This window comes from Cryptotermes secundus, unplaced genomic scaffold (assembly GCF_002891405.2).
Source record: "Cryptotermes secundus unplaced genomic scaffold, Csec_1.0 scaffold620, whole genome shotgun sequence".
Classification (NCBI taxonomy): domain Eukaryota; kingdom Metazoa; phylum Arthropoda; class Insecta; order Blattodea; family Kalotermitidae; genus Cryptotermes; species Cryptotermes secundus.
Genome location: NW_019723312.1, coordinates 60,034 through 87,244, shown reverse-complemented (window position 1 = coordinate 87,244; position 27,211 = coordinate 60,034). Strand labels below are relative to the sequence as shown.

Sequence of the window (27,211 nt, the reverse complement as noted above, 5' to 3'; positions counted from 1 at the left end):
TCTCCTCGTCCTTCTGCTTTTATTTGTCATCACGTCCTTCCCCTCCGCCTCATTCCCTCCTTGTTCTCTATATCCTTTTCGTACACTACTGGATGATTGGGAAATTGGGGTTCGATTCTCTGAAAGGGAAAGAGGTTTATTTCTCCTCTGCACTGTCTAGACCGACTCTGGGGCTGCCCACCCGCATACAGTGGGGTTGAGAGATAAAACGGCCGGAACATGAAGCTGATTATTCAGTTCCATGTAGTGCCCAGGTTATGAATGCTTGGAGCTGTACCTCCACTGCACACATTTTTATGACGTCGCGCTTAATTAAGCACAAGAACAACTTTATTTTTGCTTTTCCTGCATTTCTCTTATTCTCTTCAAGAGTTTTTTTTGGTCGTCTTAATTCTCATTATAATCTTCCGTTCCTGATCATTCTCCTGCCATTGTTACACCACTGTTACTTTATTCCCTTCTTGCCCTCTGCCTTCCGTTCATTTAAATCTCTCTGATTTTATCTGTGTAATTTTTTCTTGTTATTTGCGTCATCGGATGCATCGTCATCATGTGGCCGGCTATCGTGCTCGAATGTTTTCATGGTTTTTATCAGTCCCTCCGAGCACATGCGAATGTTAGTAACCGAAGTGAGGTCACGACCGCTGCTTTCCAGTTCGTTATGATCCCACCGTTCCCTAGTTTTTGACAGCGTCGTTAAGTAAACCTCAAATAAAAAGTAATTGGCAACCATACCGATTATACTGACTGTGGTCTCCCTGTGTTTACTCTTTTCTTTCATCCCCACCTGCCGTAATTCGCTTCCCGTTTGATCTGTTCCTGCTTTCACCACACTTTCATCTGTTTTTCTCTTCTCCTTGCGTACCTCCCACCACAAACAGCTCGTGCCATGTCCCTCAGATCACTTTTGCACCCATTGTCCCTTGTTGTACAAAGCTGTTTTCATAGTTTCGGGCTAACAGAAGACCTGCTTAATAGAGCTTTTGTTTTCGAAACGGTTCTTGAAGATGCATTGTGGCCGACACGAGTCCCCCAGAGGGGCCACAGTGCGCGGAATGCGTGGTCGGGGGAGGGGCTTATCACCAACACAAAGCCCGATGATGTTTTGCTGGAGGCACGCATGACACCTCGTAGATGTAGCGGTAACAGTGGCAACGTCGCCAGGTAAGGAGGCAGTCCTCGCGGTCTGCATAGAGATCTGTGTGCTTGCCGCTCTCGGGCTGGAGACCAGGGCGAGTTCGTGAGTTGTGAGTGCTGTGCTCCTGTCGTCGTCGGCCGTCATTCATTGTGAGCTGCTGATGCACCATGCACCATTCGCAGTACACATCGAAATTTGCGACACATTCGCCGTCATCGGGCAAAAGGACGCAGGTGGGCTGGACAACATTGCCTGCCTCGTCACACTGCCGGTAAGGAAGATTCCACGTAGTAAGCCGTACGATCGAACAGACTAAATTAGTTCATGATTACTGATAGATCACTTCTGAGGACGTAGGAAATTAACTCCACGTAGTACAACTTGTTGAGGAAATCGTAGTCTAACCGCTGACTTTTTCGCGTACCTGAAATTTCGTTGCTCACAAAGAGCCCCACCATTTGTCGCCATCATTAGCCAGACAGTCTTCACCAACCTGTTTATTTATAATGTATTTTAATGTTGTTCCATCCACGTCTAGATCTTCCAAGTGGCCACTTCCCATCAGGTTTTCCAATTCAGTTGCCTTCTGATAATAAAAGCTTTAATTGTGTAAGGCAGTTCGTAATAAAAGTGAAGCTGGCTTCTGATGTATTTCTGCTGGGCCCGTGTGCATTGGGCAGCTGGTTGCACGGCTGATGTTTGTACAGAGTTACATTACGACTGGAGGTTTACCGCCAGTGCATCTCGGCGTCAAGCTCCTCGATAATTACGACCAGATATTTCTTTTGCAACTGAACCCTTGCGATATTAGTCCTAATGTAACATCCTCTCTGACAAGAAGACGGGGTTGTCTCTTATGAATATGCGTTTCCTTTCCTCAAGTGTACGTATCGCACTTCTTCCTTTTGCACTATATATAAGGCCTCTGTAAGTACAGGCTTTGCAGAGCAGATCATGCCTATCTTACGTATCTTATGCTGCAACGGCAGCTTAGGCACTTGAACGGTCGTAAGCTTGACCGCCGCCAAGTTTAAGCCAATTATATATTCTATGTCAGGCTTCGCCTTGTCGTATGCTTGCGAACATGTTCATTCCCATGATTTTGTATCACTTCTGGTTGTTGCCTGCACAATTTTGTTATACGTGTATAGTCGTATGCATACGGAAAGTTGAAAGCTGTGTGCAAATCTCTGACTGGTGTGCACCTTGAAAAATTTTCAGTGGTGCGGATAACCTTGTTTTGCAGGTGCTGCGATTTTAAGAGGTGGATGTCTGCCGCTAATTCCCAGGCGGAGCAAGCTTACGTGTAAATCATTACTGAGCTGATAAGTGTCTTATGGAGGTTTAGTTTAATGTTGGCACTTAAAAGCTCACTTTTGAATAGGGAGTAGATTCTAGTAAATGTTCTGAAGGTCTTTGCTTGAGTCATTTCTATGTGCAGTCTCCATGTAGTCCTCTTATCGAAGATATCACCGAGGTATTTTTCACGATTGACGAAGGGAATATTCCGTCCATTCAGTGTAAGATGAGCCTCAGGGGGCGTAAGTCTATTAGAAAAAGAGATGGCCTGGGTCGTATCTTCATTGAATTTTATGTTTCAGCCCTCATACCACGTATCAAAAGCACTGAGACTTCTGTCGCATACATACAGATGTCATCAGTGAACAGACTACTGTACATATAGTCATCGAAATAACATTCAGTCCGTACCTTTATGTATAAGAAATCAGTCCGTACCTCACAGGAAACACATTACGTCTCCGCTACAGAGCCCAACCGGTTAATGCTGTTTGGGGAAACAGTCGCTGTTTATTGTGAGAACAATACGGAACACACAAATACACTGTGTGGGCAGATTGCAGAGTTTTAGTGAGTTAAAGCAGGTGGTACATTCAGTGACAGCAGGGCTTTAAAGGGTTAAGATGCCTCATACTCTTGCGAGTCGTAACAAAGAACACGTAGGGTCAGTACTGTGTGACTGCTCATCTCTATTATAATAATAGCCCGCTTCATTTGATTCCAACGTTAGCTGTGTGAGCTAGAAGCTGTGAGCCCTTTTCGTAGTTAAACTGGGTTTGACCGTTCTTGTGGAGCGCATTTCGTGGAAATTATCGGTATCATTACGTGATGGCAGCGTAGAGCAGGGTGCTGAGGAGAAGAGATGAAGTGACAGGAGGTTGGAGAAAACTACATAACGAGGAGCTTCATAATTTGTACTGCCTGGCCAATGTTACTAGAATGATTAAGCCTAAGAAGTCGAGATGAGCGGAGCATGTAGCATACATGGGATGGAAATTCGTGCAAAGTTTCGATAAGAAAACACAAAGGAAAGAGACCACTAGGATAACCTAGGTGTAGATGGGAGGTTGATATTAAAATTCATATTTTTACTTTAGTAGGGTGTTTTAAGACGCTTTTTATCGGCATTTGTTTCGCTTGGAGGGGAGTGGAGTCCAACTGGGTCCACTCGGCACGGCGGCCACTGATTGGCCTATTGTAGCCTGCTCCCTGTGATTATTATGATGGAGAATTTGGTGGAATGAAGATTGGTAGGGGAAACCGAAGTACTCGGAGAAAACCCTCCCCAGCGCCACTTTGTCCACCACAAATACCACTTGACAAGATCCGGGATCGAACCCGGGCCGCTGCGGTGGGAAGCCAGCGAAGTAAGCTGTCTTGTCTTCTGTAGTGTCATTAAGAAGTTATAACTTCCCGTTCAAGTTTTTGTAACTTCTTCGCTATAAAACTGCCTCATCCTGTATGTAAGTTGACGTAACGGTTGTTGTGTCATTATGGTTTAAGTTAGGGGGCAAGTGCTTCACGTACGCGTAACATGGCACACAGCCGTGAGTTCGAAACACTCCATATACACCTGTAACTCCTGTTACTGCAGTCATGAGAACAGTTACTCGTTATTGGGATTTGTTCGTGTGTGAGGATGTTACGTAATGTTTGGAGGAACATAAAATTCGCTTCAGTCAGAAGTTGCGGAAGCTTAAGAAGGGCCATGTCTCGTTTACCTGTACATAATAATGGATTTTATGGTTTCAGGGGTTAACAAATATTGTCTTAGTGCACAGTTCACTTGTAAGACATATTTGCGCTTACCCATGCCACTGGCCTGCTTAAGTTCTCTCTGAAACATCTCTGCGTGTACGCCATACATTGAATAGAAAACCTTGTGGAAGGCAAGTTCTGTGTGCCGAAGGAGATATCTGGTGTGCCGACTTTGGTTCACATCATATTTTCACCTGTAACATTTTTTTGCGTGACTTATAAGACGGGGTTTTTGATTGGATGACTGGATTTATTGCGCCTTATTCACACAACTCGGGACTACAGGCAGTACAGCGCTATCGCTGTTCTACACACTTTACAGTTCACCATTATACACTCACTTGACTTCCCAGTCTTGACTGGTCTTTTCCTGGCAACGGATTTTTCACAGTCTCACTGTAACTTGAAATCACATATGAAGTCTCCTCTGTACTGTCTAACTCCTTTCTTGCTGTTTCTTCTGAATCACCTTCGACTGCCACCTCCAGCACTCGAGCCAGTTCTTGACACAACTAACTCGAATGAACTCTTCTTCAACTGAACTCTCTCAACTTCTGACAACTAAATTGAAACGCCATTGTTTGTCCCTTTATAACCCCTATGCACGGACCACGCAGAAAACATAGCCTCTCTATTGAGAAAGCTTGTTTACTGAGCCCTTGCCTAGCAATGGACGTTGTATCGTTGCGCGCGTTGGCTCCCGCGGGAGTGTGTTTACCAGGTTGCCTAGGAAAGGGTCTCTAGGTCACAGTATGTAGTGTAGTTTGTATACACAGCAGAAGATGGATCTGACAGTGGTATGAACTGGACTGATGACTTTTGTGAACACGGTAATGGACCTTCGGGTTCCATAAAATTGCTGGGAAGTTGGGAAGTTCTTGAGTAGCTGGGCAACTGGCGGCTTCTCAAGAAGCTTATATACACGAGGCCCCGAGAGGGGTTTGATGGAGCCTGGATCGGTGACAAACGTGGGGCGCTCGCACCAATCCGAAAGCTACATGAATACATTCAGTAAGTAGCTTAGGAAAGTGCATTATGAGAATCTTCGTGATATAGACATCAACGAAACGTCGGAATGAGTAGACGCGGAATGTCAGGCTGTCGTTTCGTCAGTCATGACGTCACATGGTGTTGATATTATCACATTCCACATACCGTAATAATCCTGGCCTTGTTTTTACTCATTAGTGTAACGCGGTTTATCTTTAATATTATCATGTTTGCCTGAGAGTGAGACAGGCTCAGAAGAACTCATGTTGGAAGACAGTCATTTCGGAATGTCTGTTCATTGCCTTTTGCACAAAAGCCTGCCACCGATGGCTATTCTCTCAAAGGATCAGGAATAATAACAGGTGTCGTGACCAAGATTCGAAAAGAACACCTCCCGAATATGCATGCTCGGTCTGTGCGGTACTGAGCAGCTGTCGCCATTTTCAGTCGGCTTTGCTGCATTTTATGAAATAAACTCCGAATGCATTATCCGGATATGAAGAACATGATTTATGTTAGCATTAAAAAATTTATCGTTCCATACGCCAGTTGCAGTTTGTTTCTAGCATATGTGGGGGCACTATGCTAAAAGCCGGGAGGTCGCGGGTTCGATTCCCGATGAGGTCATTGCATTTTTCAATTGGCCTAACCCTTCCAGCCGCACTATTGGCCTGGGGTCGATTCAGCCTCTAACAGAAATGAATACCAGGAATCTTCCTGGGGGTATAAGGCTAAGAGCCTCACCGCCATCTGTGAGCCGATTGTCTAGAGCATATGTGGGACACTCAATGTCTCACAAACCTATTGGCCTCCACGGCCTGTTAACATGAATAACTTTACCTTTTTCTCTCTCTTTCTTCTGTCATATGTGGATCCAGGATTATTAAAATGTATCCCCGCAAGAGCCAAATATTGAGGATTTCGACCTTTACAGTAGTTATTATAGCCGACAGATCCTGACATCTGTAGGCATTCTATATGAACTACATGGCCTGGAAACGAAGGGAATTTTTGTACTTTGCGTTTGAAATACTTGGGGAGTTTTTATTATCACGTGATAAATGTGACAAGAGGCGGGGTTTGGATTGGTAACCGGATTTATTGGACACTTACATTCGTGATGTCTTCTCAGTCTTAACTAGCTGTCGCTTGGTAGCGGCTTCTAACGGCGGGCATTCCCCTTACTCTGTGTTCCCGAACTGTCCCCGGCCTCAATTACCATCTTCTCACTTCTCACAACGCGGAAGGGACCGCACAGAAAACGTGTCTTCCATTATTGTGTGTTCTCTCGTTGCTGGGGAAACAGCGTGTCACCAGAGCCGTTCCTTAGCAACGGCTGTTGCAATGTCACCTGTTTACACAGCTGTTACTTGGTACACTGGACCAGCAGCTGTGATGTAGGGCTGGGGTTAAGGTTATACCGTGACTTCGTAAACAGCCTGCACGTAAGAGCTGGAGATTTCCGTGAGAGTTCAGAGGTAAGTGCAGAAGCCCGTAAACATAAATATTTGCCTTGGCAATGTTGGGCTTCTCTGTTGTCCGGCAGGTGCAGAACGCGAGGCGTGCTCCGTTTGAAACTATTCCACTTGACCGTTTCCTGAGAACCAGGGAGCACACCTGGATGTGTACCGGCTCCTGCATGCCGAACAGCTGCGGCCACTGGAAAGTGTTTTGTGCTGCAAATCAGGAGGTCGCGGGTTCGATTCCCGATGAGGTCATTAGATTTTTCAACTGACATAATCCTTCCAGCCGCACTGTGGCCCTGGGGTCGACTCATCCTCTAACAGAAATGAGTACCGGGAATGTCCCTGGGGATTAAGGGCGGCCGGCGCGTAAGGCTGATAATCTCACCATCTGTAAGCCGATTGTCTAGAGAAAATGTGGGAGCCTCGACGTCTCACAACCCTATGGGCCCGTTACAGGGTCAGCTTTATTTATCCCACCTCGCAATCTCAGCCCCGAATTATCACACTCATAATTATGTAATTTTCTCCATCCTCTCGTTTCTCTCCCTCTCTTAGTTGCTAATATTCTCCTCAGCACCCTTTTCTCAAACACCCTCGGTCTGTGTTCGTTCGTTGATGCGAGGGACCAAGTTTCACACCCAGGATTTTGATATTGACGCCTGTGGACAGCTGGCAGGAAGGCCGTGAACTAAATTGCAGTGAGGTTTCTCCGAATCTAATCTGCGCTTTATTTCTTCGCGAATGGAATTTTGGTTTATACCTACTAAAGTTAAAGTTGTCCCTGTGCTTAATTAAGCACTGTGCCATTAAGACGTATGGAAGAGTGGAGGTATAGCTCCACCGTTCTTGAGCTTAGCACTATTTGGTGGCGAGTGGTCAGCTTCACGCCCAGGCCAATTTACACAAGAAGGAAGAGCCCCCGGTACCCATTGAATAGGAGGTTGGGTGGGCCCTAGAGTCGGTCTGGAAGCTGTGAAGAAGAGAATAAATCTTGCATTGCCTGGAATCGAACCTGGGCCGCCCAGCCCGCAGCTATATCGATTGAGGTGTCGTTCCCAACTCTGAACTCTGCCACATTCTGTAAGGGCTTGTGGTTGGTAGGTCGGAGATTGGGTGCGTTGGTTCGTATGGTTTGCTTGTTTGTTAACTCCTGTTCTCTTCCGACACTACTTAGGCTAGTTACGTTATCTGTTCGAGGACTTATCTACCGATTTATTTGTCCACACGAGAGTAGACGCCATTCCGGAGTTAGTACTCGAGTGCGTTCTTGAAAATCGTCTTTCTAAGTCGAATATAAATTTCCCATACTTTTGCATGTTATACTCGTAAATTGAGAAGCGTTTCATGAATTTGCAAAAGAAGATATTATGAAGCGCTATTTTCTCTTTAAGTGAATAGTTTAGTTAAATAAGAGCACAGTAAATATGCAAATAATATCTGTAAACATATTTCAAGATGGCGGGACAACGGTGTGACTTGAGAGCGGGCGGGCTAGTCGCATCTCGCGGCGGAACATCGACCGAATATACGAGCGGGAAAGTACCGGACTCGAGGCGTTGAAAACTCTCGATCATAGGATGTCGATTTCGAGGTATCGATATGTAAATCTCATGTAAGTCAGGATTTGTCGCAAGTCGAAACTTCAGGATGTTGGAAGGTATATATTGGGCAGCCCATAGAGCTGGTGGGCCCGCTTTTGCGCGCTCTTCGGGTGTGAAATCCTGTTGCCTAGCAACCATTTTGATCATGAACATATCTTCACAGATACCATAAATGTTCTCTTGATCATGGGCGCCGGTAGGAGGTTGGTAAGGCCTGTCCCTTTTTTGAAAAATTGGAAAAAAAAAATTTAAATAAATACATTAAATGGTAATGCCAGAAGCTGAAATAGTTTTTAAACGTGGCACCATCAGTGTTTCAGTACAGACCCCCACAGCTCCAGACCGATCCATACAAATATCCTTGAATGCCGTAAGTATAAGTTTCTAAGCTAATATTCTGCTTACCCCGCCCCCAACCCGGAAGACATGCTCTGACCATAAACTGCACGGTCTGCACTGTGCTCACGGATGTCACGTCGTTCCTATACAGTGCGCATGTCTTCTGCTGGCCACCCGCCTTCATGCACGTTCCTTGCTCGGCTTATTCTTATACGCGAAATGTTCCTCCGAAACGTCAGTTGACTACACTACTCTTCATTACCACCGCTGTGAGAACCTCAAACCCTAAACATTGCACATGTCGGGTTTAAAGTTCTGACAGCTGTAACTGCGAAGAACACTGAGTTATGTGATGTAATTTCGTGTAGTCTGGTAGAAATTCTTGTACGACATCATATTCCCACGATGTACAGTACTGTCCTGTCTTAGGAAACGCTTTGCATGTTCTATTGCAGCCTGAAGTCTATGGGTAAATTGCCTCCTCCGACAGTGGCCGGAGCTGGAGGCACCGTCACTGTGAGAACTAACCCCCCTCCTCCTCAAGGGACAGCCAATCGAGTCTCTGTAGATACCAACCCGGCTTCGTCTCTTCAGCCGACTTCGGCCGCCATGAACGGGACAGGGGATTCAATCAGGTGAGTGTCTTTGCTTCCAGTAACCTCTTCCTCCGACATTTGCATTCCAAATGTTGTCACGTGATTGAGTGACTGTAGACGAGGTTTCGATTGGTAATAGGATATATTGGACGTTTACGCTCTTAACTACAAATAACTGCGACAGTCTCACTGAGTTACAGGCTCCAAAGATTACTGTAACTACAGCACACATAAAGTCTTCTCAGGCTTCACTAGCCGTTGCTTGGTAGCGGCTTCCTCTGGGTTCGCGAACTGTCCCCTACCTCAGATACCAGTTTCTCAGTTCCAGCAACTGTAACTCAACTAAACTCAGACGTCAGGCTCAGGGTTACTTTACCACTGGCGGTTTACTGCCAATCCGTCTTGGTGCCAAGCCCCTTCAGGATCACGACCAGATTTCTTTTCTGCAGTCGAACCCTTGCGGCCATAGTCCTTATGTAACATGCTCTCTGACGAGAATCTGTTTGTCGCTTATGGATATGCTTGTCATTTTCTAGGCAGTCGGCTCACAGATGGCGGTGAGATCAGCCTTACAGGCCGGCCGTCCTTTACCCCCCAGGAAGATTCCTGGTACTCATTTCTGTTAAGAGGCTAAGTCGACCCCAGGGCCACAGTGCGGCTGGAAGGATTATGTCAATGGAAAAAAATCCAGTGACCTTATCAGGACTCAAACCCGCGACCTTCCTGCTTGTAGCATAGTGCCTCGTCCAACTACGCTACGTCACGGTATGTTTCTGTGTTAGGGCAGGAATTTAGTATTGCGTAAGAATAAGTCGGCGTCTGTTTTGGCAGTGAGTTAGTTCTTGTTTGATAGTTTACAGGTTAACGTGTTTATATTGCGTATGAAGGTTGTAACAGTCGTGTACAGGTTAACGTGTTTATATTGCGTATGAAGGTTGTTGTAACAGTCGTGGGGAATTCAGCGGGACGCCTCTTTTCTCTCGTGCTTCGAAATGATGCGTCGATGCCGACGTTTAACGCCATCTCCCCCGAATAACACGCACAAATACGTCTCCTTTATGTAGTGTACTACACTCGACATAAAAAGGTGAAGTTGTCCCTGTGCTTAACAATTTAAATGCTACTCCATGAAGGTGTATGGGTGAGTGGATGTATAGATCCACATTTTCTTGACCTTGGCACTAGCTGGAGGTGAGTGGTGAGCTCCACACCGCACCCGCTTTACCCCCGGAGAAAGAGTCCCATATACCCATTGGATAGGAGGCTCACTGGGCCCCAGAGCCGGTCAGGAGAAGGAAAAATTCTTGCCCTTACTGGGACTCGAAGTACGGCCCCTCAGTCGTCCAGCCCGTAGCTATCGCTATACCGACTACGGTACCACATACTCGACATATCCAAATCAATACGAGTATATTGTCGGTACTCACAGAGTAGACACGACACACGGAAAGAAAAAAAGAGACTGCTCGCTTGTTCGTCAGCTACTACATTACATAGTAACTCTGTGACAATCCGTTGCTATGGTAACTTGCAATTGCGTAATGACGAGAGGATTGGCGCCTACAAGGCAGAGTGATAACCCTCCTGGCGTATTGGCCCTCGTCGAGTCCACCGACTGAGATAGGGATTGTGGGATATGTATGGGTCATATCAGGGTCGTGGTTGCAGTGTAGCTGCAGCCACTGTCCTGCTACTTCTTACCACACTTCTCGCCTGAAACCCAGAAGCCACGTCGAAATACATGGCATGTAGCTCCTAACATTAAGAAAAGAGTACTTTCTTTCTAGACCTGTTTTAATCCAGTAGTAGACGTTCACCGACGTTTCGGGGGAGTTTTCGTTCCGTCTTCAGGGTTAAGTAAGCCAAGCAAGGAAACTATACTTGATTTTTTCTGGTTTATTTTTACGACCCTCATGATTGGAACAGTACGTTCCTCCGAAACGTCGATCAACAACCACAGTATGCGGAGTGACATCCCAGAACACAGTACTGAGAGCCTCACGTGTCGCGTGAAGTAAGAGTTTATTATAGGTGCGTGACGTCACATCCGTGCGTGTTGTCTCCTGAAGAGCGACCCTGCCCGTCCGCAGCCCCAGTCGCCCCAGTGCGGCAAGTCGTCGTAAAGAACGCCCTGTTTCAGTACAGTGTGCTCACCAAATTGGTTCACAGAGTGCGGGTCCTGACTTCTGTTCCGAAGTCCGATCGCGACCAAGACTGTCATGTCGCTCAGTTCCTGCACGCAGGCGCAGGAGTAGTGCTTACTCCCAACCATCTGTCCACCGTTCGGCGATGTGCAGTGCCGTAAAAAAGCCTAACTTACTTACTCATGGAGCTGAGCCCTTTCTTGAGGAGCCGCCAATTCTGCAGCTACTCAAGAATTTCCCAGCATTTTATGGGACCCGAAGGTTCATTACCGTGTTCACAACAGCCCTCCACTTGTCCCTATCCTGAGCCAGACCAATCGAATCCATACCATCCCATCCTACCTCTCTAACATCCGTTTTAATGTTGTCCATCCACCTACGCCTTGGTCTTCCCAGTGGTCTGTTTCCTTCCGGCTGTCCCACCAGTAGGAAAGAGACCACTGGGACTCAGCCACCGAAGAGAATTCCACACAACATAATTTGTGGATTGTATAATGCTTTTATGGGCGCAGGTAGCGCAGTTGGTTGAGGCACTATACTACAAGCCGAAAGGTCGCGGGTTCCAGTCCCAATGAGATGGATTTTTCAATTAACCTACTCCTTCCAGCCGCACTATGGCCCTGGAGTCGACTCAGCCTCTAACAGAAATGAGTACCAGGAATCTTCCTGGAGTTAAAGGGCGGCCGGCGCGTGAGGCTGACAACCTCACCGCCATCTGTGAGCCAGTTGTCTAGAGAATGTGGGAGCCACGACGTCTCACAATCCTATGGGCCTCCACGGACTGTTACAGGGAGAGCGTCACCTTTATTTTACACTGCTTTTACGTTTTGAACCTTGAATTTAATAATTCAGTTCGTGCCTCACAGAAAACAAACTGCGTCTCCAATACTAACCCCAAATTAGAGATATTCTTTTGTGAAGTGAAGGCCCGGGTTCCGTGCCTTGCAGCCAGTTAAGTGCAGAGGATGTGATACTGTGCTGCATGCTGAGAGCTGTCGCGCGCTCTGTGGCGGGAGCATGTAGCGATGGTGGAATGATGATTAGGAAGAAGCTCGGAGAGAAACTTATCTTAATATCCTCTCATCCGCCACGGATCCGCCGGCGCCTATTCGCCTGAGTTGCTCATTGTGAGAACCTGTGTTACAGGATGTAACCGTCCTTACCTCACCTTCACTCCCCCCCTTGTTGATTGGTTAGTCACGCGTTGTTCGTCGCTCCTCTCCTTCTTTCTTCTTCTTCTTCTTAGGATGGGCGCCAGTAAGCTCAGGTGGTGTCGGCTTCCAATAGTCGGAGGTTTATTTTGGAAAGGGGGGTAAAGGTGATAGTCAGCTAGTTCAGCTGTGGGTAGAGCTGGGATCCTTCTCAGAGCGTTTGCTAGGGCCTCGCTTAGGACGGGGAGGGAAGTAGTTGGTTCAATGCTAATTAACACTTAAACACTGTGACCATTTATTGCGATCAGCACTTCCCTTCACCTGATGGCACACACAGTCAATACAAAGGATGCTTATATGTAGGTCCTTGTCTAGCACAGTCCTGGTATAACGGACGTTATTATTACAATTTACACTTTCTTTAGCACTGTGAATTTGGTTATACAGACAGCGAAAAACACAGATTTGTTCCGAATTATTTACGAGTAGCAGGCACTTGCGACCGTTTGGCAACTGTTTGTCAACTTGTGACTCTTGGTCTCAAAACACTGAGGTCCCCTGGACGTCAGTTCCTCTGCTAAGTCACTCCCCTTAATTCCACTGATTGGGTAATTTTGAGAACTGGGGTTTACACAATTTCTGAATCTCCAATCAGCTAGCTGCAATTTGGGGCTTTGAACCTTAAAGTCCTAACATCGTTTTTGACAGTACACTGACAGATAACCTGCTTGGCGTGGGCTTCAAAACCGCCTACTTTTAAGTTACGACGTGCAGGACCTGTCAGTGATCGAATTCTCAAAGTTTGCCGCCGTGCTACTCACAAACAAAATTTCTCAGAAAAAGCCACAGGGGGTGTTTCCTGTGTAACATCAAGATTTGGAATAAGTCCATTCCTGAAAACAAGAATGTGACTATGTCCCACTGGCTTTGGTATTACTTGTTACCTGCACTTAATTTTTATTACCGGTTATTCTAATTATTAAATTGGCGAGTGACAGTGGAGCGGTTACAAGGAGGGTGGTGCATATACTTACCACTGTATTGTAAGGACTGAGGTCATGGATTCCAAACTGTGGGTCGGGATCACATAGGTTCCCAAAATTCTCAGTAATTAATTAAAATGTAGCCGGATGCATACACTTCAGGGAGAATATTTGGACCGAAGAGAGATGAAGTGACAGGAGGTTGGAGAAAATTACATAATGAGGAGCTTCATAACTTGTACTCTTCTCCAAGTATAATTAGAATGATCAAGTCAAGGAGGATGAGGTGTGCAGGGCATGTAGCATGAATGGGGGAGAAGAGGAATGCATATAGGGTATTGGTGGGAAAGCCAGAAGGAAAGAGACCACTAGGAAGACCAAAGCATAGGTGGGTGGACAATATTAAAATGGATCTTAGAGACACAGGATGGGATGGTATGGATTGGATTGATCAGGCTCAGGATAGAGACCAGTGGAGGGTTCTTGTGAACACGGTAATTAACATTCGGGTTCCATAAAATGCTGTGTTATTCTTGAGTGGCTGCAGAATTGGCGGCTCCTCCAGAAGGGCTCAGCTCCATAATAAAGGGAGATGTTGAACTACAGGACGTTCCGGATAGGAGCTCGTTGCTTTGAATCTTTGTTAAGCTCTTGAGGACAGTTTCCGTACTCTGGAATTCATGATTGTGCGATTTGTTGCTTGCTTCATTTGTTATTTCGTTGGTAGCGGAGATGACGTCGCTAACACGTGATCACTCAGCATCCTGCTACTCCGCTTCGTGATTTGAACAACAGAGAGATAGGATGGGATGGTATGGACTGGGTTGATATGGCTCTGGATAGGGACCAGTGGAGGGCTCCCGTGAACACGGTAATGAAGCTTTTGGGTTCCATAACATGTGAAATTATTGAGTAGGTGAGCGACTGGCGACTTCATCTACGTGGAGTTACAGCTGGATTCACACACACAGGTGTGCTAGCAGGGAAACCCCTTTCAAATTCTTTCGTGGCTCTTAAGAAGCTCCGTTGCTATATCAACTGGCTACGGGGTACACGGCCACGTGGTCGGATTTCGAGTCCCGGTAGGTGTAAATTTTTTCTTCACGTCCAGACTGGTTCTGGGGCCCACCTAGACTGCTATACAATGAGTGCCGGGGGTAAATCGGCCGGGGCGCGAAGCTGACCACTCACCTCAAGTTAATGCCGAGATCAGTAGCACATGGATCTAACCACCACACCCCCCATGCGTCTTCATTCCGTAGTGGGTATTTAATTAAGCACAGGGATACGTTTGCCTTACCTCTCAGTATCGCTGAGAGTGAAGACTGCCGAGTGAACTTGTTGAGTCAGTGTGTCAGAGCATGGAACTTCCGTTTCTTAACAGAAGCCGCTGTTCAGGCGTGCTGAATGGAGTGGAGAGTTCAGGAGAGTTGCCTCGTCACGGTTGGCCGAGTGGTCTAAGGCATTCACTGTCTTCGTTCGCTCGGAATCCGGGATCCTGGGTTCGAATCCCACTCAGGGCATGGATGTTTAGTGTTTGAATGTGTGTGCGCTTTTCTGTGTTTGTGTACAGGTAGAGGCCTTGCGATGATCCGATCACCCGCCCAAGGAGTCCTGCCGAGTATCTAAGATCAAGTAAACCGAAGTGAAACGTAGAATTTCATGGGCCAAGGCGCAAATTGGGGCTCTAGCGCAGAGATCAAGAACGGTGGAACTATATCTCCACTCCTTCATACGCTTTCATGGGATAGTGCTTAATTGATTAAACACAGGGAAAACTTTACCTTTTACACAGCCTTTTTCAATAATCCCCCCCCCCAAACGACCATTTTGGTGTGTGTACGCGGGAATTCGTTGCCATCCGCAGGAGGACGCGTTACCGGAAGCCATTGAAATTGGCGAGACTGTAGTCTAATGGGAAATTTGGGGTTAGGGGGGCCGCGACTGCTCATCTCACATCGAAACCGAAGCAAGTTGTGTGCCACTTCACGGTGGGGTAGAGCGCGACAACACTGGACAAGTAGCAGTCATAGGGTAGTGTCACACAGTCCGGAAGCTACAAGACTAGCTTCAGGCTCAAATGCGTGCCTCCTGTTGGGGAAGTCGGCGATCTGTGCCATGCCACTTCACGGTGGGGTAGAGCGCGACAACACTGGACAAGTAGCAGTCATAGGGTAGTGTCACACAGTCCGGAAGCTACAAGACTAGCTTCAGGCGCAAATGCGTGCCTCCTGTTGGGGAAGTCGGCAATCTGTGCCATGCATACACAAGCTAAATTGGAGCCTGCATAGCTCAGTCAGGATAGTGGCTGGGGTGCGATGTTTGTCGTCACAAGCGTCCAGTCCGGCTTGAGAGGGGGGGCCACGGAGCCTGCCGCTTTACCCCCGGTACCCATTGGTTAGGAGGCTGGGTGGGCCCCAGAGCCGGTCTGGACATGTTGGAGAAGAGCAAGTCACTTGTGTCTGCCGCGAATCGAACACCGGATCGTCGGTCTTGCAGCCTGAAGGCCAGTCGCTATACCGACTGAGCAATGGGGGCTGTATGAAAGAGAATTGGCAGTTTAACTTGACCTCCTCCTTTACAGGAACACGCAGCCTCCGATGTCGTACCACGGCGAAAACACAGGCGTCTCGGCGCTACAGGAAGACCATTACGATGCTGTTAAGGTAAGTACTTGCGCATTACTTTTAATGCTGTGCATACCAGCTTACATCACTCGCCCCACCATCTCTCTTCTCCATGTTTATATTCCGCAACGATCATTGACCACGTCCCGACTTCTGCGTAGTACTGACATTTGTCGACAGATGTCGGGAGGTTTCAGTTACTGTTCATCGTAGTGTGATCGTTCGCCGGTAGGTGTCGTGTGCGCAGATACAACTGGTGTAAACCTGTGAGACATGGGTTCTTCGGCGGTGACCGAATAGAACTGCCTGTGACGCCGTGTAGTCTGGTAGATAGTTACAAACGCTTCTGTCTCCTTCGTCAGGGTAGAAAAGTGAGGCAGCGGGTCCTGCGAAGCGTTGGTAATGTACCAGAATACACGGGTCACGTCCCGAAAGATTATTATTAACCGGTTTAAGCTTAGTGGCAGCTATAGTACCGCCGGTTTTACATTAAACAGTTATGCGTCTTTGTATGCAGTTCATGTGCTTCATGAGTGAGCTGATCATTTCCCCGAGGAGTATTGGGGAGAGAGCGTGTTTTCTTAAAGGTGAGGACTGATTTTTTTATTGAGATGAGTTTTAGGTTTGAAAGGGATAACATTCAGCTGTTATTGTTCTTTGGGGGGGGGGGACATTCGCGTCCTTGTGAGGCGCCGATATTGAAATACCGTCAGTGCGTCTGATTGTACCCATGAGACATTTCGAGAACCGCTGAACAGATTTTCATGAAATTTCGTATTATTGGTGGGTTTAACTAAAATATATTGAAGCTATACCAGTTTTTTTGTGCTGAAATAGGCTAATAGTAACACAGACTATACATAAAGACCAACATCTGAATAAGTTCATATGTAACTCGCTGAATATTTATTAGAGCGAAAAATGTTCCGCAAGAGAAGACGTATAGAAAAAGCGAAGCATCCATTTTATGTTCATTGCAATTCTTTTTCATAATTCACACGACTTTCGAGAGAATCAGAGGAAAGGAGAGATTGTGCAAAAATTGTTGCAACATGTTTATATTTCCTTGTTTTTTTTTTGTCTGGTTCTGCCTTCCTGGCTTGCTTCGTCACAGTTATTTGCTGGTTTGCCCCACATTTTTTGTCCCACCGTTTTACCTTGTTTTCCCCTTCCTAACCGCAGTGACTGACTGCTCTTTCCGCTTGCCCTTGCATTACTTCTCGCCCCGTCTGTTGTTACGAACATATTCATCGTTCAATGTTAAACATGTATTAATCTAAAGGAGTTTAACTAGTTATGCAAATTAGCGGTGCACCTGATTTATGCCTTGTAAATGGCTTCCTGTTTCTAAACTGTTAACTCAAGTACACTTCTTGATTACTGCATTACGAGCCAATTATATCGTGTCTGAAACATCATTGCACTCACGTCGCCGTCAGTACTGACATAGATCATGGCATTAAGCGATAAACCGCACTAACGAAGCGAAACTCAGCCCTAAAAGGCAAAAAATAACTTATAACACAAATAAACGGACAATTTAATGATATAAGCAGTACTGATGAAGATAAATAACAAAAAATCACCGTACATTTATTCATCCCTAGAAGAGACGTACGTGTTTTTGAACGTAATAATGCAGGTTTGAAGAAACTGTCTCAAGTTTTTTCTGAACAGACAGGTTAGTTAGTTAGTTAGTTAGTTATTGGAGAGGGTGGGTTTCCCCATGCACTTAGACCTGTATTGGTCCATTGTGCTTCCCTCTAGGATTTCTACCAGTCTTTATATCCTACCGGTACTGGTGCTTACCATCAGTACCGCCCAGCCAGCGAGACCGGCTCTACTAGCTGAGAGGTATCTATAATGCTTCCCCCATCTACCAGAGGTATTAGAGACTGCTGTTGGGCGGGAAACGTCCGTAATTTTGGCTCAGTGACCTCCTTTGGANACGGGACCCACAGCTTAAAGTCCCTCCCGGAGGACTTGTTCCCTGAATTTTTCCGCCCTTAAAAATTCGACGACCTCCGCCGGGTATTTGAACCCGCGTACTACGAGTCATGAGGTGGGAACGTTACCTCTAGACTACGGAGGCCGCTGAACAGACAGGTTACTCTTCTGCCTTCCTAAATGTCATGTGTATTTTAAAGCATGTACTCAACTGTGAATAACATTTTTCATATTTCAGTTCGGATTAACCATAACCGAATTAGCGATGGTTTACTGTATTCGAAATTTCTTACATCTCGTTGCACACTCAGGGCTTTTCGTCCGCAAGTTTGCCTGTACGGTGTATGACTAGTCTCAGTGTTCTGCGCGAACAGTAAGAGCTTATTCAGTGGTTGTCATTGAGACAGGTGCTCAAAACGGCTGTCTTAAGGGGGAGTCAACCCACTGCAGAGCGTAGGTGACTCAGAGGGACTAGTCCGGCCCACTCCTGACTCAGTTGCAGTTCTTGACCATAACAAAGGAATTGCTTTTGTAGCAGAAGTTTCCTTTGAAAAATTATCACGCGTAGAGTGTTGTGCGTGACTCATAGACGGGTTTGGATTGGCTGCATGGATTTATTGACACTTCGTACACACAACTCGGGACTACAGGCAGTACGGCGCTATACGGCGCTATCGCTGTTCTAGACACTTTACAGTTCACCGTTGCACACGCACTAGGGTTCTCATTATTCACTAGTCGTATCCTGGCAACGGATTTATAACAGTCTCGCAGTCATCGCAGCACACATGAAGCCCTCTTTTCACTGCGTAATTCCTTTCCTGCTGCCGTTATTCTGCAATTGCCAGCTCAGTTCTTGAAGAGGGAGTCTAAAATAATCTATAATTGGAGACAGTGATTATGAATAGGTAGGAGCTTCTTAGACCAGTTTCAGCTAAGTTTCTGTCAACGGTTGCCATGATGAGATGTCGTCTTACAGGCGGGGGCAGTGGACGCTGGTGCAGTCAACCCTCGCCAATTTGGGGAGAGGGAGGGTGTTCGGATTAGTGAAGCAAAATATAGCCCCAAAAGACGCAAAAAAGAAACTTAGAACACAAATAAATGGAAAACTTAATGATGAAAGTAAATAACAAAATATAACTTCAGAACCTTTATTTAAAAACTGCAAAAAGACAGTACGTTTATTCATCGATAGAAGACTCAGAAGTTGTACTCATTTTTTAACGCAATAAGACAAGTTTCAAGAAACTATCTCATGTTTTGTCTGAACAGACAAGTGACTCATCTGCCTACCTAAATGCCACCTGTGTTTTAAAGCATGCACTCAACTGTTGATAACATTATTCATATTTCGATCCGGATTAACTGTAGCCGGATTAGCGAGGATTTAGTGTGTTTATTATTCCTGGAGTCGTAGTGTCCCAGTTCACGAATCTGTTTACAAACTCGGGCTCTGCGTCATAGAAGACAGTGCATATCTGTTATAACGACAACGTTGTTCTTGCAATTTATGGAAATAATCATTGTTTATTCCGAGAATCACATTGTAGCGTGTAAATCCGTTTCTAGGCAACGGCTCGGTAAACACGTTCCCGCTGCAACGGATACGCATGCAACAGTAGAGGTACTGTTGGAAACGGTGTTTTCCACTCGGCCCGTGCAAAGGGGTTATAAGGAGAACAACTGAAAGAAGAATATTTATGTTGGAAGGGAGCCGCCGTTCAGAGAGGACTTGAGCTCCGGCGGTAGAGGAATAGCCATTGTTAAAGCCGTTACCAGGCAACTACTAGTGAATACGCTGGAAATGATTTAGCGTGTACGCTAGTGATTTGTTACGTGTGTAGAAATTAGCGATGGCCCTGTAATTAAGTGTAATTACGAGTTGTGTACGAAAGTGGTCAGTGAATCCAATATCCAATCTTAACCCCCGCCGAGTGTCACCCTTAGTACATGACAATGTGAAACGCATAAATACGATCAGAGAGTAAAATCCAGCGTTTGTTAGTATTGCATCAGGCGATAGATATAGTAACCACGGTGCTTTGAGGTGGTATTGTAATTGAGAGGCCACGGTGAGGCTGGAAGCCTTCCAACTTTCCACGCGAAGTTCTCTATAGATGGGCAACACCACCTGTGGGTTGGGCTCGCTCTACACAAACATGGTAGCGCCCGCATACTTGCTTCCCTGTTGCGCAGAAAACATAATCGCAAACAGTTGACGATCTTTTTCTTTTTGGCCACATTTATCATGAATTCTCGTGTTTCTTTTCTTTTTGGACGATGAGGTTATTTGAAACTAGGATTATGAGACAGAAGTCGTCATCGGAGGTACGCTGTTCACGTTGTGGTACATAAAAGAATACCACCATAAGTTCTGAGATCTGTCCTCTCGTCGAAGAGGAGGCCTCATTTTAAAACAATTTAAGTGGTCCTGGACGGAACCCCAAACCAAGAATGACTGTGCTGCCGTGGACCAAGAGCAAATTACTGCTGTGGGTCTGAACCCACAGTTTGAGGAACCAGACATCCATCTGTAAAGCCCGACGCGATGACGCGGACGATAGAAAAGAGGTTTCCAGTCTGGCTCCATTGTACTGGATGGTTGAGCAGGAATGTGCCTCAGTCACGCCGTGACTCTGGTTACATTCATGCACGATTTGCCAGAGACCATAGCGTCTTGCGTCAGTCTGAGCAACAGTCAACAGATGGCCGGGGCGCTGATCTGCTTGTGGCCTTACAGGCACTTAGAGAGGAATAGACCACTGCTTGGAACAGAGTTGAGAAGCTGATAATCGCTCAGCTAGTTTCATAACCTTTATCAAGAGAGCCCTCCACTGTTCTCTGTCCTGAGCCAGATTAATCCAGTCCACATCCTTTTGCATCACACTAAGTCGGTTTTAATGTTATCCTATCGTCTACGCCTAGGTCTTCAAAATGGTTGCTTCCTTCCATGTTTTGAGATTATTCGTTCGCATGCATTTCTCATCTCTCCCATGCGTGCTACATACTTACTTATGGAGCTGAGCCCTTCTGGAGGAGTCGCCAGTTCTGCAGCTACTCAAGAATTTCCCAGCATTTTATGGAACCCGAAGATTCATTACCGTGTTCACAAGAGCACCCCCACTGGTCCCTATCCTGAGCCAGATGAATCCAATCCACACCATCCCATAATATCTCTCTAAGATTCATTTTAATATTGTCAACCTACCTACGCTTTGGGTCTTCCCAGTGTACTCTTTCCTTCTGGATGTACTCTTTCCTTCTAGCTTTCCCACCAATATCCTATATGCATTAATCTTCTCCCCCCATTCTTGCTACATGCCCTGCCCATCTCATCCTCCTTAGCTTGATCATTCTACTTATACTTGGAGAAGAGTACAAGTTATGAAGCTCCTCATTATGCAGTTTTCTCCAACCTCCTGTCACTTCATCTCTCTCCGGTACAAATATTCTCAACACCCTGTTCTCAAACACCCTCAGACTATGTTCCTCCCTTAATGTCAGAGACCAAGTTTCCCACCCATACAGAACCTCGGTTGATCATTGTGGTAATATCTGGTAATTAATTACAAGTTATGAAGCTCGTTATTACGGAGCTGTCTCAGTTCCCTGTTATTTACTTTCTCTTGTGCCCAAATGTTCTCTTCGAGTATCCTGGTCCCAAAGATCGCCAGTTTAAACCTATGAAAGCAGTTTCACGTGCGTGCAAAGCAACGGGTGACATCATTTAAATCTTTACGTGCAGAAGGAAATGAGGAAACGGCTTGTTATCATCATCATCATCATCATGAAGCCATGGAGCCGGGATAACTCAGGCTATCTAGTCGGGCTACGGTTTCGATGATCACGGAATCAGGGTTCGATTCTCGGTAGACAGAAAATTGTTCCCTTCTCCACAACGTCCAGGCCGGCTGTGGGGGCCACCAGCCCTCCTGTCCGATGGGTGGGTGGGGGTGGCTCCTACTCCGTGGATGAACCGGCCGATACCTGAAGTTAACCACTCATGTCTATCTAGTACCGAGGTCAAGAAGCAGTGGAGTTATACCCACATTCCCTCGTACGTTTTAATTTCGTGGTAATTAATTAAACACAAGGACCCCGCTACGTTGAATTTTATTGACAAAAAAAATTAAAGCTATCCCTGTAACAGGCCGTGGAGGCGAGACGTCGAGCCTCCCACATTTTCTAGACAATCGGCTCACAGATGGCGGTGAGGTTGTCAGCCCTACGCGCCGGCCGCCCTTTACCCCCCCCCCCAGGAAGATTCCTGGTACTCATTTCTGTTAGAGGCTGAGTCGACCTTAGGTCCATAGTGCGGCTAGAAGGATTAGGTAAATTTAAAGAAAACAGTGACATCGGGAATCGAACCCGGGACCGTGCGGCTTGTAGGATAGCCCCTGAAGCAACTATGCTACCGCGTACCTCCAGTATATAAATAAGTACATATACGTGTATGTATCTGTTGCTGTGTCACTACTTCCAAAACAAGGTCTGTTAACTGACTGGTATGGATTTCATATGTGTATAAGGCTCGGTGTTTTCTTTGGAAATGACCCTGGAAATGTCATTGCGTGTGTATAAATGGGTGGGGGGGGGTAAGGCATGTGTACCAGTCTTACCGGAACAGAGTCCGTCGCGAGCAGCTGTACCCCCGGAACACATTCCATGGTCTGGGTGGCCCGGAGAGCCAGTCTTCACGGTGTAGAGAAAAGTGCAGTCTCTGGGATCATAGCTGGTCTCCATAGCAACAACTATCCGCGGTTCTTGCATATGTCGGCGCAAATTGTTGCGTTGCTACTGCGAACGGCGAGTGTTGTGGTGCCCTAATAAGGCAGATCGAGGCTCGGCCGAAGGAAGGAAAGTTGTGACGGCAGCAGGGCGGCCAGTCGCCGCGTCACTCCTCGGCCACACTCCGCGCTGGCCTGACGCACGTGTGAGCTGCTCCGTGACGCGACGCGATGTCCAGTGGCGGAAGTGTTGCGGCCGTCAGGCGTCTGGAAGCGCTTTTCAACGACGTGAAGTTAGATGGCCAGCCTTCAAACCATGTCCGCATGCAGAACAGACTGGAGAGGAAGGGCTGTGATGTCCATGGCAACGGGACTCTCAAGATAAACGGTTACGGGGCACGAAGAGGGTCGCTGGGCAACATTCTGCATCATCGTCGCGAGTCTGTTGGACCTCGTCGGGAATCGATGCCAGCGCTCAATTCGTCGTCACCTGCCCACCGACGCAAGGAATGTTTAAGCCTGCCCATATCTCCGCCTCGGAGAGACTATTTGGAGCACCCTTCAGCGTTTCCGTCGACGCTGCGGAAGGATTCTCTGGGGTCCTCAGTGGGCTGTCTGCGGAGAGATCCGATAGGCGTGCCCCTACACCGAGAGACGTTGGGCTCCACCGGATCCTTGCGCAAGGACTCTGTCGGCTTCCGTAAGGAATCACTGGCAGGTTTGAATTACGGACGCAGAGATTCTTATGCGAGGCGTCGTTTTTCGACGGATTCGTTGGACGGTGTGCGTCGGAATTCGTGGGACCCAGGTCGCCGAGGGTCATCAGGCAGTTCTGGAGGATGGGATGATCCGATCTGGGAAGAAAACGTCGTAAATAAGGTAATTTATTTTTTGTTTGTTATCGTGTTTGTGTGGGGTGTGTGAGAACAGGGTGTTGAGAATATTTGGACCGAAGAGAGATGAAGTGACGGGAGACTGGAGAAAACTGCATAATGAGGAGCTTCATAACTTGTACTCTTCTCCAAGTATAATTAGAATGATAAATCAAGGAGGATGGGATGGGCAGGACATGTAGCACGAATGGGGGGGGAGGAGGAGAAGAAGAATGCATGTAGGATATTGGTGGGAAAGGCAGATGGAAAGAGGTCACTAGGAAGAACAAGACGTAAGTAGGTGGATAATATTAAAGTAGATCTTAGAGGGATAGGATGGGGTTGGTATGGACTGGATTGAGCTGCCTCGGGATACGGACCAGTGGAGGGCTCTTGTGAACACGGTAATGAACCTTCGGGTTCCATAAAGTGTTGGGAAGTTCTTGAGTAGCTGCAGAACTGGGCTCAGCTCCATGAAGTCAGTTGGTGTGGGAGCCCTGAGTTACCTGTTATCATTACCCTGAATAATGCGAACACAGAGGGGAGAGGCACGGCAACCTCGTCACTGCGTTCAGTTTCAGTATCTCTTGACTGTGTAGCGTCCAATGATAGGGTGACTGATGAATGATGATATTTGGAAGAATGCGGTCGTGACTTACTCGAGGAACAGTCCTAACATTTTCCTGGACGGACTGAGAAAAACAGCGGGACACGTCAGGATATCCGGTATTGCGGAAGTTCGAATCTCGACCTTCTGAATACAAGTCTGAGAGCGTACGCCAGCAAGACTCCATCGATACCGTATTTAGTCAAAATCTGTTTGTAACGATTTATGAGTTAAAGAATTCAGACGGACAGATGGCACCATCCAGCCCGGTGAAGGCTGTGGACAGAATTCGAAGTGCGGTCCCCGTTCTTAGTAGGGCTCAGTGAGACCCGCTAGCCGGTGTTTGGATTGAGACATGAACCAGTGACCCCCAGAGTGCGATGCTGGAGCGGTATCCAGTCTGCCACTCTGTAGTGTAATTCCCAGCGCGACTGGGAGAAATACGATGATGGGCAGTTCTGTTGTTATTTGTGAGCAGGTTCCAAGTTTGGTCAGAATCGGGCAACAATAAGAAGGCGTTATACTTGAAGACATACGGGCGTTTCGATTGTGGCTCGCTAAATTCGTGTCGGAGTAGAACATGTGTAAACAGACGCTGTAAATAAACAGAAAACACATTTCTTGTTCAGCACGTAACTTTCTTGTGATCTACAGTTTTCGAGAAAATTAATCAAAAGTGACATAACGCACCGACTTCGTTGGTTCTGCCAGTATATTTTCTTAACCTGCTAAAAAGTTGGTATGGACATCGCATCTATTCTGGTTTACAATTGTATTATTGTTATTGCCCCGTCAACCGACCGCAGATGTGATAGCCTCTGGCCCTGCTGTACACTATGACGTACTTCATCTCTGGACGATGACGCAGGACAGACAAAACGCCTATATCCATGTATGGTTCTGTTTTCAAAGTACGCCTGCGTGTTGAGAAATGTTTGTATTGTGAGAACGATTCGTTACAAATGATTTAAAACAGTAAGACAACACAATCCACGGACAGCACACAGCCACCCACGGCAGCATCGTCTTGTAGGACACTGTTTCGCAACTGGGGGTCGCTGCCATCCAGTGGCTCGCGACCTGCCCTAATGAGGTCGCCAGGTCCTCGAGAATTATGCAGAATCAGGGATATGAATCTGTCCATGCATAGTTTAGGGAGGTAGTAAGTTAGATAGTCCTTTCGGAAAATGTATCTGCAAAAGTCGAAACATTTCGCATGGTTTTAGTGACTGTACAGGAACATTTTATAGCTTACTGTAGGTGTAGAGAGGCTGTAAAGCTATATAGGTTCCTGCTGTCACCGTACAGTCTGATAGGGACCTGCAACAGTGTGCAGAACTGCACTTTTCGTGACTGTACAGGAACATTTTATAGCTTACTGAGGTGCAGAGAGGCTGTGAAGCTATTTAGGTTCCTGCTGTCACCGTACAGTCTGATAGGGACCTGCAACAGTGTGCAGAACTGCACTTTTCGTGACTGTACAGGAACATTTTACAGCTTACTGCAGGTGTAGAGAGGCTGTGAAGCTATTTAGGTTCCTGCTGTCACCGTACAGCCTGATAGGGACCTGCAACAGTGTGCAGAACTGCACTTTTCGTGACTGTACAGGAACATTTTACAGCTTACTGCAGGTGTAGAGAGGCTGTGAAGCTATTTAGGTTCCTGCTGTCACCGTACAGTCTGATAGGGACCTGCAACAGTGTGCAGAACTGCACTTTTCGTGACTGTACAGGAACATTTTACAGCTTACTGCAGGTGTAGAGAGGCTGTGAAGCTATTTAGGTTCCTGCTGTCACCGTACAGTCTGATAGGGACCTGCAACAGTGTGCAGAACTGCACTTTTCGTGACTGTACAGGAACATTTTACAGCTTACTGCAGGTGTAGAGAGGCTGTGAAGCTATTTAGGTTCCTGCTGTCACCGTACAGTCCGATAGGGACCTGCAACAATGTGCGGTGTTGAGTGGGAAGGGGTTGTGTATATTTGTTTATTCTGGGTGATCCCAGTTCGAGAAACCCTGTTGCAGGATATAACGGGTATCCCAGGCAGTGTAGTGAGCGAATGCTGGGTGGACGACTCCCGGAAGGAGTAGACGTCTGTACCTCCTCCACAGCTTCCAGACCTTCCCTGGGGCTCACCCAGTCGCGTATCTCATTAGTACTGTGAGTTTTCTCCCCGGGGTGAAAGCTGCCGGATTATGAAGCTGGTCAGTGACGTCTGTCTAGAACCGAGGTTAAGAATACATGGCTCTGTACCCTCATTGCCCCACACATCTTCGTGGCATGGCCCTTAATTAAGCACAGGACAACTTTACCTTAATCGTGGTGTCACGATAGTGATAATTAAGATTACGGCATCTAGGGTGTGACGCCGTGTAGTCCGGTGGAGTAATGTAACTGTTTTGCAGAGTCGTGCCGCCTTCTTTGGGAGGCAGAATGAGCCAGTACCAGTTCTAGCGAGGTTGCGGGTTCTACATGGAACGTGTAACTTGTCTGTTTTGTTTGCGTCATTAGTATATTTTCGAACAAAATGCAGTGTTTGTGTTCACTAATGACGTCATCGGCACCATCGGCGCTGTCACACTTGACCGCATGTTGCAATGTTGCGGCCCTGACACAGCTCCGGTGCGATGGGCTACGTAACCAAGGCCGATTAACCCACTCAAGCATTGGAAATCTTGACGCACAGATGTTCGGGATATCTGGGGCAATATAAGTCAGACCTTTAGCGCTGTCAGTATTTATGGAATGGTAGCATGCCTAATGAATGGTCAGTTGGATAGGATTTTTAAGCAAGAGATCATGGCCACATTGACCTAGCTTAGTAACAAGTAGTCATCTGCTTCCATTTTGAATTATTGTTAACACGGATGCAAAGCGGCCATTTTCCTGTTGGCGCGTACTGTAATCCTATCCAGGGATATGATGTTACATAAGGAGTATAACCGCAAGTGTTCAGTTGGAAAAT

The 27,211-nt window shown here is 46.8% G+C and overlaps 1 protein-coding gene across 4 annotated transcripts in view; it reads left to right on the top strand.

Moving 5' to 3' along the window:
• The window catches only part of LOC111861804 (WD repeat-containing protein 47), a 136,224-nt gene that overhangs the window by 50,091 nt on the left and 58,922 nt on the right, over positions 1–27,211 (top strand). For 3 of the 4 annotated variants that reach the window (XM_023846670.2, XM_023846669.1, XM_023846672.2), the window contains 2 exons: positions 9,047–9,226; positions 16,050–16,131. In XM_023846670.2, coding sequence (XP_023702438.1) covers positions 9,047–9,226; positions 16,050–16,131 — 262 coding nt within the window. The remainder of the gene's footprint in view (positions 1–9,046; positions 9,227–16,049; positions 16,132–27,211) is intronic. The other variant, XM_023846673.1, reaches the window with a different exon arrangement.